At 43.3% G+C, this 16,821-nt stretch overlaps 2 protein-coding genes across 6 annotated transcripts in view; one reads left to right on the top strand and one right to left on the bottom strand.

Annotated features, from left to right (window-relative positions):
• Positions 1-12,085, bottom strand: part of ANGPTL5 (angiopoietin like 5) — a 34,509-nt gene extending 22,424 nt beyond the window's left edge. Inside the window, exon 1 of the mRNA XM_050942046.1 lies at positions 12,046-12,085. The gene's annotated coding sequence lies outside the window, so the exon portion shown is untranslated. The remainder of the gene's footprint in view (positions 1-12,045) is intronic.
• CEP126 (centrosomal protein 126) overlaps positions 11,935-16,821 on the top strand; it is a 66,078-nt gene continuing 61,191 nt past the window's right edge. For 3 of the 5 annotated variants that reach the window (XM_050940379.1, XM_050940371.1, XM_050940365.1), the window contains exons 1-2: positions 11,937-12,269; positions 14,251-14,370. In XM_050940379.1, coding sequence (XP_050796336.1) covers positions 12,112-12,269; positions 14,251-14,370 — 278 coding nt within the window. In that variant the 5' untranslated portion in view covers positions 11,937-12,111. Of the gene's footprint in view, positions 12,270-14,250; positions 14,371-16,821 lie in introns of all 5 variants that reach the window. The other 2 variants (XM_050940380.1, XM_050940381.1) reach the window with 1 other exon arrangement.

Raw genomic sequence — 16,821 nt, 5'->3', positions numbered from 1 at the left:
CAAGCCCCAGAAGGTATATAAGGTTGTCATAAACAGATGGTTAAAGGTTAATGCCTCTTTTACCTGTAAAGGGTTAAAAAGTTCACCTAGCCTAGCTAACACCTGAACAGAGGGACCAATGGGGGGACAGGATGTTTCAAAAGGAAGGAGGGAAGTTTTTCCTTTGTTTAGAGTTTCAGTTTCAGCCGGAGTGAAAAGATCCAGGAACCAGCCTTTTATCAGAGTAGTAAGTTTTAGAAAGAAATAAATAGGTTTATGTTTATTTCTTCGTAACCTGTCTTATGCAATTAGAGGTAGAATCAAATTGGGTATTTGGGTGGGGTTTTTTTGTTTGTTTTTTGTATAACTAAATTTGCACCCAGGAGAACATCCTCTGTGTTTGAAATCTGTTCTCTGTGAGAATAGCTGGTATGCTAATCTCTCCCAGAGGGTTTTCTTTTACCTTTCTTTTCTTTAATTAAAAGCCTTTTTTCTTAATACCTGATTGATTTTTCCTTGTTTTTAGATCCAAGGGGATTGGATCTGGACTCACCAGGGATTGGTGGGGGGGAAAGGAGGGGGGATGGTTAATTTCTCCTTGTTTTAAGATCCAAGGGGTTTGGATCTGTATTCATCAGGGAATTGGTGAAGTTCCTCAAGGCTACCCAGGGAGGGGAAGGTTTCGGGGGACAGGTAGTGATCCAGACACTGAAAATTCTGGATGCTGGCAGCGATACCAGATCTAAGCTAGTAATTAAGTTTAGAAGTGTCCATGCAGGTCCCCACATCTGTACCCTAAAGTTCAGAGTGGGGAAGGAACCTTGACACAGTGAGCAGCAGTGAGGGATTTTTTAGGAACCAAAAGAGAGATTTTTTTTTCCTCCTTTGAGATGCTGGGGAAGCAGTGAAGGAGAGATACCCTGAAGGCAAACAGATAAAGGTTTTTCTAACAAGGCTTTGTTAGAAAGGATTTCCATCTGGGCTTAGCTGGAGAGTAATTAACAGTTTGCAAAAGACAAGTTACAAACCAGTTTTTCTGGTTTCTTCTCATTCTGGGAAGTCCAGTTAAAAGCTGTGGGGGTTTTTTTGTTTGTTTTTTTTTTGCCTCGCAAACCAAGATAGCTCATGCAGAGCAGGGGAAAATGTCAGGCAAGGAGAAAAAAAACATACAGCAACAACTAGAATTGGCCAAACTCCAGGCTGAGGAGCGCCAAAAGGAACATGACAGACAGATGGCCAGAGAAGAAGCTGCCCACAAAAGAGCTATGGAGGCAAAAGAAAAAGAGATGGAGATCCAGAGGGAGGCCCACAAGCAAAACCTGGAATTAGCAAGGGCTAAGCAGGAGTTACCAGCCAACCCTAACAACCCTTCTCCAGGTACTGTTTCCCATTCCAGAAAATTCCCCACCTACAAGGCAGGTGATGATACTGAGGCCTTCTTAGAAAATTTCAAAAGGGCCTGCCAAGGGTACAGCATCCCTACAGAGCTGAGGCCACAGCTCAGTGGACCCTTAGCAGAGGTGGCGGCTGAAATGCCTAAGGAACACATGAACGATTATAAACTTTTTCAAACCAAGGCCAGAATCAGAATGGGGCTAACACCTGAGCATGCCCGTCGGCGGGTTCAGAGCCCTAAGGTGGAAACCAGATGTGTCATTTACCCGACACGCCTACCACATTGGAAAGAATTGGGATGCCTGGATATCAGGAGCAAGTGCTAACTCTCTGGAAGAGCTGTCATTCCTAATGCAAATGGAGCAGTTCTTAGAGGGTGTTCCTGAGGAAATAGAAAGGTACATCCTAGATGGGAAGCCCAAAACTGTAACTGAGGCGGGGGAGATTGGAGCCAAATGAGTGGAAGTGGCAGAAAAGAAAAAAACTACTAGCAGTTGGAGCGAATGTCTGAGAGGGAAAGCCACTGGTCAATCAGTGAAAAAGAATGCTACGCCATTGTGTATGCCCTGGAAAAGCTATGCCCATACTTTTGGGGACGGCATTTCCAGCTACAAACCGACCATGCTGCTCTAAAGTGTCTTCATACTGCCAAAGGAAACAACAAAAAACTTCTTTGATAGAGTTTAGCTCTCCAAGATTTTGATTTTGAAATTCAACACATTTCAGGAGCTTCTAACAAAGTAGCTGATGCACTCTCCCGTGAAAGTTTCCCAGAGTTAACTGGTTAAATTGTTCTTGGAATGTGAAAAATCTTGTAGTTTTACATAATTAGTAGTATATGTAAAGGTGCATGTGTTTTATTAATCTGTTTATTCTAAAGTTCTAGGAAGAAAACACCACCAGTGTGGTTCCACACTGTCTGAGATTTGGGGGGCGTGTCTTAAACAGATGGTTAAGGGTTAATGCCTCTTTTACCTGTAAAGGGTTAAAAAGGTCACCTAGCCTAGCTAACACCTGAACAGAGGGACCAATGGGGAAACAAAATGTTTCAAAAGGAAGGAGGGAAGTTTTTCCTTTGTTTAGAGTTTCAGTTTCAGCCGGAGTGAAAAGATCCAGGAACCAGCCTCTTATCAGAGTAGTAAGTTTTAGAAAGGAATAAATAGGTTTATGTTTATTTCTTCGTAACCTGTCTTATGCAATTAGAGGTAGAATCAAATTGGGTATTTGGGTATTATTTTTTTTTGTTTTTTGTATAACTAAATTTGCGCCCAGGAGAACATCCTCTGTGTTTGAAATCTGTTCTCTGTGAGAATAGCTGGTATGCTAATCTCTCCCAGAGGGTTTTCTTTTATCTTTCTTTTCTTTAATTAAAAGCCTTTTTTCTTAATACCTGATTGATTTTTCCTTGTTTTTAGATCCAAGGGGATTGGATCTGGACTGACCAGGGATTGGTGGGGGGGAAAGGAGGGGGGATGGTTAATTTCTCCTTGTTTTAAGATCCAAGGGGTTTGGATCTGTATTCATCAGGGAATTGGTGAAGTCCCTCAAGGCTATCCAGGGAGGGGAAGGTTTTGGGGGGACAGAGAGTGATCCAGACACTGAAAATTCTAGATGCTGGCAGTGATACCAGATCTAAGCTAGTAATTAAGCTTAGAAGTGTCCATGCAGGTCCCCACATCTGTACCCTAAAGTTCAGAGTGGGGAAGGAACTTTGACAAAGGTAAAGCTAGGGGTCTTGCAGGCTGGGACAGCTGTTTGCCAGGAGGCTTGAGATGTGCAAATTTTGTCAGTTCAGGTCTGTGACTATTCACAGATCTAGGCTGATTTTTTTATGGATAGGATTAAAACTTGAATTTTCCCAGATTTCAGATAGGTTTAGGGTTCGAGCCAGACTGTTCTACAGCCCTATTAACAATTCTGTTCCGATGAAAGATGTTGATTAAGGGCTAATAAAGCTTTTCTGACATAGTGAACTTTATCAAACAAGAATAAATATATGGATTAAAGAAGTGGACTGTGGGTCAAATCATAAGTGGAGATACCTCACAGAAGCAACAAGTAAGCAGGGACTATTCAGTATTACACTTTATTTAGTCACAAATGTTATATTTGGACCCAGCAGAGAGGGACCTAGACCTAGGCACAGAGGGAGCTGATAGAAATACAGCTGTCTACCATGCTCACTTTATTTTTCTGACTGCAAAACTGAAAGGAACATAAAAGTGAGACTTTGCACTGGGGAGGGGGGGATGCTCAAAGATTTAAAGAGACAGGACATCACATGTCTTCATCCTACTTTTAAAAGCTTTCTAAACACATATACATTATCATTTACATAGCTAACATGAAACACTATGTCGCCTAACTAAAAGTTGCAGGTGGACTATCACAGATTCTTAAACTGCAAGGGAGTATTCTACTTGAAATAGCAACTCACTAACTAAACAATTTATAAATTCAGGTGAACGACTGGTTTTTCAACTCTCTTGGGATAACATGGTGACTGTGGTACTGAAGTGTCCTGAACAACAGGAATCAACTGGATCTGGTACAGAATTAACTGGATCTGGTACCAAAATTTCTCCCATTGGTTTCTCCATGCCATTAGGAAAACTATGGGAAAGAACTTCACCCACTCCGTATGATGAAGCATCACAAGCCAATTGTAATGGTAGTGAAGCACCAAAGTGCATAAAAACATTGGCTGATATCAGCAGTTTCTTTGCTTCTCTAAATGCACACTCACATTATTTAGTCCATTTCCATTTTTTTCTTTGCTTGTAAGAGTTTATGTAACGATGACAATACTGTCCCTAGATTAGGCAGAAATTTGCTATAGTAATGAAGCAATCCTAAGAATGAATGTAATTGTGACACATTTTCTGAAGTTGGCACTTCAAGAGCTGCCTTCTCCTTCTCAAACATGATCCCCTTGATCCTTTCCTGTAACCAGAATGTCATTCAAATAGCACTGAACTCCATTCAGTCCCTTCAGGATCTCATCCCTGGCTTTCTGGAACAGGGCAGGTATTGATGTGATACCTAAAGTCAACCTGTTGTAACAAAATTAGCCTTTTTCTGTACTGATTGTGAGATATCTGCAAGATGCCGAATCACGCTCCATTTGAGCAAATCGAACTTACTGAAACATTGTCCTCTACTAAGAGTAGCAAACTAATCTTTCATACTAGGTTGTAGATACTGGTCTGCAGATAAAACTGCATTAAGTGTTAATTTGAAATCTCCACAAATTTAAACGGAGCCATCATTCTCGATCACTGGTACATGGGCGTAGCCCACGCACTGTGTGAAGCCAGTGACAGGATGACAGTGTTTACTAAATGGAGCAAATCAGCTTCTACCAGAGGCCTCAGAGTATAAGGCATAACTATGGACTTGCAATATTTTGGCTGGCTGTCAGACTGAACACTGAGCTTCACTGACACATTGCTCATCTGTTCAAGCTCTTTTTCAAAAACTTCAGTCTGTCCAGTATTTCTTGAAGATTTCGAGATGCTTTTGTGATCACCTTGATCTCAGTCCAATTCTCTTTGTGCTCCTCAACCCAAGATCTGCCAAATAATGGTGGATATTTTTCTTCAGTCACATTCAAGGGTAAAACAACAGATTGTCCATCTAGTTTAACTTTCACCTGGGGTATCCTTTTTGGGGTATCCTAAATTTTCTCTGGTATAAGTCTTCAAAACTGTGGAGGTTTCTTCCAGAGACGATTGTGACAAAGAATGATGATAGGTACAGGCAGAAATCAATGAAATGGCAGCTCCAGTATCAAGCTCTATTCTTGTAGGAAATTTTTTGAACAAAGGTGTGACCCAAAGCCATTTCTGACTCTAACTTCTAATAACATGTATAGTGCTAGGGCTTGGTCAGTGTCACTAAAGCTATTGTCTTTTTTCAACTTATGAATTCCTGATTTCTGTCCTTTCTTAGATTCAGGCTTCATAGGTGTCTTCTTGGATATGGTTACTCTGTGCTGCTGGTCATTGAACTGTACGACAGGTCATGGCAGTGTGTCCTTTCTTCTGGCATTTTGTGCAAGTAGCCTCGTATTCCCAGCAATCCTTCTCAGTGTGTGTAGGTTGTGCACAACAGCCACATGGAAATTCTTTACATTCTTATGGTCCTCTGTCACGCTGATGCAGGAGGTGAACATCTCAGTTCACACTAATTTCCATAGAATCCTTCTCTGCAGTTTCCATTGCAACTGCTACTTCAACGGCCTTCTTGAATGTAAGCACTAATACAATCAGTAACCTTCTGGAGCTGATCATTGCATAATTCAAAGACTAACTGGTTACACAGGACATCACTTAATGTTTGTCCAAACTGACAATGCTCTGACAACTTCCTTAGAGCAGCAACAAACTGCACTATCGACCTCCACTTCCCTGATGTTGCCAATTAAACTGATATAGTTCCACTATAATCAGTGGGGTAGGAGAAAAATGTTCCTGCATTGTTGCAGTAGCTTCAGCATATGTGACAGTTCCATGCATAGTAGCCAATAGGTCACACAACAGTCCATATGCTTTCAGTCCCATCATTGTCAGCAAACTTGAAACTCTTTGTCTATCTGGAATGGAGTTGAAGGTTAAAAATTACTCAGAATATTCAAGGTACACCACCCATGATTTGCAGCTGTGGCTGAATTCACCAACAGTCCCTAGAAAAGTTGCCATTTTCTCTGCTCTCCTATTGGATTTCCTCTGGATGTCTTTTGTGCCACAGGAAACTTTCATTGTTGTTAATGCACTGTCTGTACTCAATTTTCCTTTTCTGGCTGTGTGCCAACACTGCAGATGTCAGAATTCTTCCTTGGGCTCTACTTGGACTCCCTCTGCTAACTGTAGATCCTCAGTGCAGGCTAAGCTGTTTCTCTCTCTGCCTGCTTACATGTGGTCAATCAATATGTCTGCTTACTTTCCCTTCACTGTTTCCTGTTTGAATTGCTCTGGTAGTAATTGCAGTACCCTTATCCTTTGTTCTATCTTTATTTGTCCACTTCCCCTCTCTAGCTATCTGGCTTATGCTGTCCCAAGCGCAAAAAGCAGCAATTTGTTATCTTGTTCCTCTAGGTGAAATGTCATCCTTTTTATATTGTATTATTTTCTTACTTTTTCTTGTTCTTCAGGCAGAGACAGCAGTGGACACTTGTGGGATAGAAATCCTGTGTCGCTAAATGATACATTTGGACCCAGCAGAGAAAGAGATAGACACAGACACAGGGGGAGCTGATAGAAACACAGATGTCTGCTTTGCTCACTTTATTGTTCTGTCTGCAAAACTGAATATACCACAAAAATGAGGCTTTGTACTGTGTAGGGGGGCACTACTCAAACATTTAAAGGGACAGGACTTCACAAAATATGTGACAGATTGACAATATCCTGTAGTATCCTGGACAAACCTTAAGGAATTAAGATACATTTTACTGAATTACATTAAACTTTATTGAATTAAGATTAATACCTTTTGGGGTATATTGTATTAAAAATGCAATTGTATATGTTCTCTAGTAGGGAGGGAGGTGCTAATGTACTTCCACCGTTATCAGCCCTTGAAGCCATGTCCCTGGAAAGGTTTATTCATAGATTCATAGATTCTAGGACTAGAAGGGACCTCAAGAGGTCACCGAGTCCAGTTCCCTGTCCTCATGGCAGGAACAAAATACTGTCTAGACCATCCCAGATAGACATTTATCTAATCTACTCTTAAATATCTCCAGAGATGGAGATGTTTAAGGTTCATATACACTAGTTCAAACTGGATTCTCCAGGGACCAACAAGCAAAGAAATGTTTTTTGGACAAATAGTCTGGTTTTAAACTGGCTCATGGCCTTCTTCCTCATAAATCAAATGGACAGGATTCCTGGTCCACAGAGGGTCCCAATCTTTATGATAGGGATGGAAAGACTGGGCCTACTGAGGCCTCATAAGACTGTGTGCTTGTTTTGGGCGGAAGCTCTGAGGAACTGGTAACTGCAAAGAATCCCCTTGGATGGAGGGTTGAAGGACTGCATCTGCCAGAATCCATGTTAAGTTGAACTCTGGTGAGCTTATTAGCATGCAAGTAGGATCTTTAATTGTTTTTACTATGTTTTCTCTGTAATGCTTTTACCTGAAGAATAAAATAGACTTTCATAGAAAGAACTGTGTGGTGCCTTATAACTGTAGCAATTACACCTGATAACTGTCTCTGATGAGAAAGCAAGCAGATGTCCTTGGTAAACCCGCTGTGTTGGACATGACCCAGTAAAGGTAGGGAACTGTGCAGCTTGGCAATACTCCATTCAGAAGGGACAGAGATATGGGACTCCTCCCAGAAAAGCAGCGGCTGGGGAGCTGGAAGCCTGAGAGTGGATACCCTTGCTGGAACAATGAGGTGAAATACAGGTACAGTTGCCCTGAAATGTGACAATATTTTAAATTTAAAAGTGGGTGTGAAATATTACTATTCTGTTTTGTTAATGCTTTATACCTAATTTGTACTGGTGAAAAGCATACATAGTGACTATTGCGCTAGTGTTTAGCTAGCTTGAGAGCCAGGATTCTTGGAGTCTCGTCTCAGCTTTGACATTTATACGCCGGGCACTTTTAAGCAAGTCTCAGCCTTTTGAGCTTCAGTTTTCCCACTTGTAAAATGGTGATAATAATGCCTACCTCAGAAAGTATGGTGAGCCTTGTAAAACAGTTTTGAAAAAAGAACTCAAATGCAAAGTATTATTTTTATTCTCATCAGCACAGCCACAGAACAGCTGCACATTATGAAAGAGAAGAAGTGGTTTAAAAACAAACATAGCTGCCAAGAAGTGCCTTGCCAGGAAATCACCAGGGCATTTGGCCTTGTGCAAACATCTCATCCAAGGTGTGGCAATATCCCAGTATTACACACCCTGTTCTGTCTTATTGCTTAAAGTGAAGTTCTTCTCTGAAAATAATGGAACAAACAGTACATTTTTATTCCACACAGCTGCTCCCTTTTTGTATTATGTGTTATAACTGTATATTGTAATTACAAATATAATTGTTCATTGCTGTCTATTCATTTTAGCGTTGCAAAGTCAGTACAGCTAGCAGAAAGTGAGCTGAATTCTATTTTATGTTCTGCATCATCGACAAACAAAATTATTTACTAAGGCAATCAGTTACATCTGTGCAAACTCACTGAAGGCAATAGGCTCACTAAAGCATGTTTTGATCTGCAAAATCTTTATTTTCAGTAAAGAGACAGCAAAGAATCCAGCCTGAGTTTGTAGGGCTGGGGGACAGGTAGAAAATGACATCCTTTTACCATAAATCAAGAACAATATGGAAATAGTTGAGACAACAAACATAGAAACCCACGTAATGCTATTTACTTTTTAGAGAAAAAATTCATATTTTTCTAAAAGCATGTAAACATTCCCAGTTAAGCACGTTAACACCCTGTGCTGCCACATCACTAGCTTGGCTGTCCTGCGTGCTGATGAACAGTGTCTATATGCCAAGTGCTGTACTGTGTGGAGGGAATGAAAGGAGAACAAAATCCTCCCAAATGCCTCCAAAAGGGAGCAAAGTGCAGCAATGAGTATTGTTCTCCATATCATCATTCTGAGCCAATAAAAAGCAACTGACTGAAACAACGTCAGTACTGCCAACTCCAAGCATTCAAAAATGAGTTCAGGCCTCAAAGAATCATGAGATTGTATTAAAATCATGAAATTGTTTTCTAATCTTTAGGATAGAACAAGGGTTGGGTTCAGCCGACACCAGGCTGGGTGGGGACAGCAGCCAGGACCCTGGCAGGCAGCAGCATGCCATTAAAAATCCTGTCCGGTCCAGCCTGCTCTTCTCTACCCCCTGCCCACTGCTCTCTCCTGCAGGGGCAGAGTGCAGAAGCTTGGTCCTGCTGGCTGCTGCTGCAAGGCAGCCTCCACCGGCAGCCAAGCTCCCTCCTCCCCCACCTCCTCCTCCAGCATGCTGGGTTCCTGCCCCTCCTCCTCTCCCTCCCTCCCTGGGCCAAACAGCTGATGGCCCTGGAGAGGGAGGGGGAGAAGCGGAGCCAGAACTGCAGCCGTAGCAAGCTCGCTGCTCCAGAGAAGAGGCAGGGACAGGGCCTTGGGGAAGGAGGGTGGAATCAGGGCATATCCCCTCCAGCCCCGTGCTGTGAGCCGCTCAGGGCAGGGGGCTGGGAGCATCCCCACGACTCCAGCCCACCTCCCCAACCCCCTGCCCTGACTCCAGAACCTCCCCACCCCGCCAGCCCTCTGCCCTGAGCCCTGCATCTCCCACAACCCCAGCCCTGACTCCAGCACCCCCCATACATATCCAACTTCCTGACATTCCATGCCCTGACTCCTGCACCCCCCTCACATGCCCCCATCCCCGTGCCCTGACTCCTGCACCCCCAACACATACCCAGCCCCCCACACCCCATGCTCTGACTCTTGAACCCCCTACATCCCCACCTGAGCACAAAACGGAAGCTCCTGCACCCCCCCACACACATTCCCACCTGCACCCCTCACACCAAATGGGAGCTGCCCAGGTAAGCACTCCACACCCAAACCTCCTGCCCAACCCTGAGCCCACTCCCTCATTCTAGCTCCTAGCCAGACCCTACACTCCAACCCCCAGCCTGCTCCTTTACCCCCAGCCCAGTGCACTCCCACCCTCAGCTCAGTGCAGAGAGAGAGGAAGAGAATGGGTTAAAACCAGGGAGAAGGTAGGTACCCACTCTATGTGGGCAGGGCCGGGACCCCAGACCAGCAGCGAGCTGAGCAGGGCCAGGACCCAGGCTGGCAGGAGCTGTCGGACAGAACCCCATATCAGCAGTAGGCTGAGCCCCCTCCTGCCAGTCTGGGGTCCCGGCCACTGGTCCCGCTCAGCCCGCTGCCGGTCTGGGGTTCTGGCTGCTGGCCCCTTGCCAGCTGGGGTCCGGCCACCGGCCCTGCTCAGCCTGCTGCCAGCCTAGGTGAATGGAACCCCAGGCCGGCAGCGGGCTGAGTGGGCTGGCTGCGTAAGATCAGCATTTTAATTTAATTTTAAATGAAGCTTCTTAAACATTTTTAAAACCTTGTTTGCTTTACATATGACAATAGTTTAGTTATATAATATATAGACTTATAGAGACCTTCTAAAAAACATTAAAATGTATTACTGGCACGGGAAACCTTAAATGAAAATGAATAAATGAAGACTTGGCACACCACTTGTGTAAGGTTGCCAACCCCTGGAATAGGATCTTTAGGATAGGAACATCTTTAGGATATTCTTGCATTTTTCCAGGTGCACTCGGGTTTTCCAGATTTTCTCAGCAAACATGAAAGCTAGAAACTTGCAGAAAGCAAGCAAGTGTAACACTGACAGACCCTGGTCATTGGTGGGTGGGATTGAAACTAGGACCTGTGGACATAAATGCATGAGCCTCTACTGCATGAGCTAAAAGCCACATGGCCCTTAGCTAAGGCTGTAGAGCAGACTCATTAATCTCTCTCTCTAAGTGGTCTCGGTGCCACTAGATGGGCAGAGTAGAACACCCAGGAGGCGTGTGGGTTACATACTTCCCCTAGCTGAGGAAGCATGTTCCGAGCGTCAGAGACTTCCCTGTTGAAAGCCCGGATGAGCCCCCACTTTTAACACCAACAGACCCCGGTTGTCGGAGGGTGGGATTGAAGTTGGGACCTCTGGAGCTTAGTGCATGAACATCTGCTGCATGAGCTAAAAGCCACATGATGTTCTTAGCTAAGGCTGTAGAGCAGACTCATTAATCTTTCTCTAAATAGTCTCGGTGCTACTAGATGGGACAGAGCACCACTCCCAAGAGGTGTGTGGGTTACACAAGCAGACAGTCTTACCAGATACAAGTCATGGAGCTAGGGCTTTAAATAGAACTCAAAACATCACAAGACTTCTGAGAAAATGATGAGAGCTGGCAAAACTGTTAACATGATTTACCCATAAAAGTGTCCCAGTATTACCAGCTCCCACAATTTTATCACAAGACTCATCATGTTTGGTGTTTTTGTAAAGCCCCAGCTCCAAGAATCACATTGAAATCCACCTTTCATTTTTTTTAAAGAAGCCTCCGTAATTTTCTTAGAAAACATGATCCCTTAAAGCTTCAAAAATTAGACAGGAAATAAAAAGAACCCCAAATGCACATTTTTTTTAAAAACTCATCTTTTGGATGTTTAAAGTTTTTTAACAGGTTAGCAATCAGGGCCGGCTACCAAAGCAAAAAAAGAGCTGGATCGCCACCCCTTGAAAAGGGCCATCCCAAGAACATGCTTGGAATGCTGGTGCGTAGAGCCAGCCCTGTTAGCAACAGCCTCCCACATGCTTCTCCCTGCACTTCTCACCCAACCCGCTTCAGCTCCTAGCCCGCCCGCTACTCAGGCCCCACCCTGTGTCCCAGCGCCTCCTGCTCCTAGCCCCGCCTCCTTCCCGGGCCCCGCCCTCACTCCGAGCTCCTCCCCCTCCCTGCCCCAGCCTTACCCCCGCTCAGGCTCCGCCCCCCTCTCCTTTGCCGACTATGCCGAGGCTGCTCCCCCTCCCCTCCCCTCGCGTCGGCCCTGGTTTCCGTTGCGAAGGAAGCGGCGTCTCTGGTTGCCAAGATGGCGGCGGGGCGGCAGAGCCCCGGAGCCGTGGGCGCCCCCGCCCAGCACTGACCTGGCGCGTGAGGGACCGAGCGGGCCGGCGGCAGGAGCTGTCATGGGGGCGGCCCGGCGGGGCTGAATGGAGCCCGGCATGAGGGCCGCGGGGGGCCTCAGCCCCGCACAGCGGGAGCCGGGCTCTGCTGCCCCGGGCGGCCCCGGCTGGAGGAGCCTCTTCCGCCCCGAGCCGGACAGCGCCCTCCAGAGCCAGGCCGGCACCTTCGCGGGCAGCGCGTGCGCGTATCCTTCGCGGGTCCGGGCCACGGCGGGGGCGGGAGGTTGGCGGGCCCCACGCGACGCGCCCCACCCCCGGGAACGTTGGGGAAGGGGGACACGGGCCCCAGCGACAGGCTGTCTGGGGAAGAAGGGGAGGAGGGGCATGGAATGAGTCCCTTGAGGGAGGCTGGGGTGAGAGGACAGGCCCCGGGGGTGGCTCACTGGGGATGAGCGGGAGAGGCTTGGTTCAGAAGTCCCGAGAGGTGGTTGCCTCAGGAATAGGTAGGACAGGCGCCTTAGGGATGGGTGGGACTCGGGATTGCTCAACAGCCCTCAGGTTGAGATGTGGGTGGGGTTTGTCCCATGGATGGGCAATATCCTCCCCAGTGGTTTTACAAAAGGGGCCTGCTTACACTATTGTCTGGGTACCCAAGGTACCCAGTCCCTGTGGTGCTCCCCAATGTGGTGGCAATATGGAGTTATTCTTGGAGTCTAAAGCTGGAAGGAACCATTTTGATCATCTTGCAGCAACATGTTGTGATATTACAGCAAGATACATGGGCATAAAAGCAGTCTCCTTTTACATCAAGAAGAATAAAACAGTACCTAAAACCATTTGGTTTGAACTTTCTCTCTTTCTCTCGTCTTGCATACAGTAGATATTTTGAGGACATATCTCACTATTGCACAATTTAATTCAGCTTTACCTGTGATGGAAATGATGGGTGTCTTAGGGTAGACAGGACACTCATGCTCAGCAGTTTTTTTACTACTGTGTCAGGGAGACTTGCTCTGATTAGACAACATAGCAATAACAGAGCCTGTGCTCTGTGTGCATTTTTGCTCCAACTACTGCTACCCTTGGTGCAACTATACCAGTGGTAATCCAGCAACTACCAGAAATGTCTAGCCTATGTGTTTGTTTCCCTGCTGTCTGTATAATCTTTGTGCCTAATCATTGTATTTCTGTGGCACCCATTGCTGTAGTGTCTAAGCATATGGGCAGTATCTGATTAGATACTATTATTATTTATTTGTTAAGTAGTGAAGTGCTTGGTTTTGAATAAAACAAAGAAAAATGCTCAATGTCTGATCCAAACATTTCATGATCCAAAATACAAAGATTATATTTTAGACTGGCAGCTAGGACTTTCAAAGAGGCCTAAGGTGGTCAAGCACTCAACTCCCATTGAATTTTAATGGGAGTTGGATGCTTCAATCCCTTGGGCTGCTTTGAAAATCCCAGGCCTCGGTATTATAATGACAGGCACTTTACAAATTCCTTAAACAGATTATATTAAACAAAACATTAATGTGTGTGTATTGGTGCCCCAGGAAAGTAACGGACACAATGCTAAGATAAGGCAAATATTGGATCCAGCTTGACATTTACTGTATAGATATGTATTTTAAGCAAGAATATTAAAGAATTTTGAGTTGGAATTACTCATTACATTACAGATTAAACAATGACCATGTAGGGATTTTTTAGTGATATTTTAAGAAATATTTTCCCTTTGAAAACCTTGCTGTCTGGTAGCTAGTTCAGATAATAAGGAATGATGTATCCTCAACTCTACATAATAAAGCTGTAATTCCATGTCGTAACATCATAAACCCAGAGTGCAAAGCCTGAGTGGGTTGATATGGTCATAGAAACTAAGTGATGGAGTTACCATCTTAGTGTATGTAAATTAAGGCAGTACCTTTATTTAAAATTATACATTTGTGATAAGGAGCTATTGTGTAATTACCAGTAATCTGAGGAATTGTCACCTTTTAGTTGCGCGTGGATAGTTTACACTTTCTCAAAGTACATAAGGCTCATCATGCAAAAGGATCCGTGCAAACATGCCATTATACCCATGAAAAGTCCAATTTTAAATCTGTACCTAAGACTGGAAACTCTTTTGTAATCATTCTGTAACTTAATAAGAATACTGCATAGGAATTTCAAGGATTTTACCTACATTTTCTATTGTCTTTAACATAATGCCATGGTCAGAACTTTGAAATTTCTTCTTGAAAGAGATTTAGAAGAAGAGCGTGAAGCATTATTAGAGGATCAAAAAATATGTCGGAGTCGGGCACGAAAACTTTGTATAGAGACAAACAGAAGAAGAAAGTAAATAATTGAGATTTGGTTTGGGAGGGTTGTTTGTATTTTGTTTTGTAAGGACTTAATCAAGTTGTTAGATATTTGATATATTGATATTGTTGTTCTCACATTTTAAAAAAATCTATGGATCTAAATAGTAGCACAGCTCCATTCCAGAGAAATCGAGGATTAGTTTGTTGTTACAGGACACCCAAAATATGAAAAAAATTGTGTGAGTCATCTTCAGAGTTTCTCATTATTATGGAAACTTTTTTCTTTAATTAGCTTTGTTGATCAGAATTTCCTTCCTTTAGCAATATTTCTTCATCTCCTGGGCCCCATCTGTATTCCTTGAGTTCTCAAAAGTCTCATTGGCTTTAGTGGGAGCTCTGAGTTTGTAAAGAATGCAGGATTGGACATTTTTTATTTTATTTGTAACAGTCATCTTGTGGGTATTTCAAATGGCAACTCTGAATTTTCTACCTTTCCTAATACTTGTTGTATGCAAAAACATGATAGTTGGCTAAAAATGATCAAACACATCATTTTGACGGATTATCTTTGAAAAAACTCTAGAAGTCTGTGTATTAATAGTGGACTACTGTCATTAAATTGTTATTCATATAGATGTTATATGCACTTGCATAAGAATTCCATTATCATAGTAGCCTTAAGAAATATACTGTGTTTCTAGATTATGATCCAGGTAAAATTATTACTTAAATAATGTAGGTGTGATGTATATTAAATAAATAATTGCTTATTTGTGTGGCAGCTGAGATATAATTTATCGGTGGTTGAACTGTAAGTGTGTAGTGACAGGTTAACAAGTGGAAAATGAAAGGGAAACTGTACCTATTTTGTTCTGCTCAGCAGTCTGAAAGTTGTAAAGTTCTTAGTGTGAATAAACTGTGAAATATACAAAATATAGAAAACTTGAAATTCAAGAGCCACTGTTCCTCTTTGTGGGAAAAATAATGTAGAGACTGGGAAGCTCCTTGAGTTTTAACTCATTCTTTCTTCCCGATTGTTCCATTGAGAGGGATGTGGTTTACCTCCTCATGAGTGGTTCACTGGGTTAGGCCTATAAAATTTGGGGATATTCTGAAATCCCTTGGGATTTCAGAACACCTACAAAGGGCATGAGTAATCATATGAATGTGGCAGTCTCTGTGTTGCTATCTGGGCTTCCCCAGGGCCTACACTGCCAAGTGGCTGCACCAAAATTAATCGCTGAGGGGTTTGAATGCATGTAGCAGAAATTACTCTTGGTACCGCTAGCTGTAACTTCACATTTATTTCTGATTAAAAAAAAAAATAGATCCATGTGGACTTGACAGGAGCATACAGGTGAGCACCTAGTTCTACCTCCTTTCGGCTCCTAACAGCAGTAAGATCCCTGTGCTGTTTGGGCCTACAGAATGTAGCAGAGATGCTATTCTACTTTCTCTGCCTTTTTATGTTGTTATGTTTTGTTCTGCATCGCAAAGGGAAGGGGAGCTTGTGGCCTAACATTTTTACTATCACTTTTTAGCAACACAATAACTATTACCAGCATACACTTGAAATGCAAATTATATGACAAACTTTGAGCCCCAGTCTGAGATAGCCCAGTGTGCAGAGAACTATTTTTGAAGTCCGTGAAAATTCCTTGTATAGAGGGCTTGCAGGTTTGAGCTTTTTTTTTCAAACTTTTCCATGTTTATTGATTCTGCATAGTATTTCTTAACTTCTGAAATTTCACATTGAGTTATAATTTTCTCTTTAAAGTCATATATATAAAAATGAGCTATCATATAATGCACTGTTTATGTCCCATTTGTGTTCAGTCAAATGATGAAACATAAAAGTATTGAAACACATGCCTGATGTACGATGTTCAAATTAGTGGCTGGAGTTGGGCAATTGCCTCTAGTATCCTTATGTCGCTGTTTATTATTCATAGAAGGGGCCACATTTAGTAAAATTTACAATCAGGTGTCTTACGGCCAATATCTGAGCTACTTTGAAATTTGGGTAGTAAATCTGCCTATTGTAATCTGGGTGGTGTATGTCCTCTCCAATAGTGTATGGAACTTGCCCTCTCTCTCTTTGAGCCACATACACCAGCTGTAGGGTTGTAGGATTTCCCGTTATCTAAAGTATACAAAAGACAGATCAAGCATATGAATTTGTAGATCAAGCAGACTCTCCTTTCCCTGAGTTGCTGCATGGAGAGTTATTTTTAAAAAACGTTTTTCAGGCTGAGTAGGTCTGTCTGTTCTTTATCCAATATTCACTACCTTAATGGGTTGGGTAACCTAGAAATATATAATGCTCCTCCACTGCCATAGCTTCTATTGACACCATCTTCATACAATATTTGTTGTTTATTTTGAGGGTATAAAGGACAAATGCCTTCAAGTGTTTGTATGAAAATAATCTTTATTACTTAGGTCAGCAGTATAATATAATTAAACATACCTCATAATGCCCTTG

This window comes from Gopherus flavomarginatus, chromosome 1 (genome assembly GCF_025201925.1).
Source record: "Gopherus flavomarginatus isolate rGopFla2 chromosome 1, rGopFla2.mat.asm, whole genome shotgun sequence".
NCBI lineage: Eukaryota > Metazoa > Chordata > Testudines > Testudinidae > Gopherus > Gopherus flavomarginatus.
Note: the sequence above shows the minus strand (reverse complement) of the source record. Positions and strands in the feature narration are given on the sequence as shown.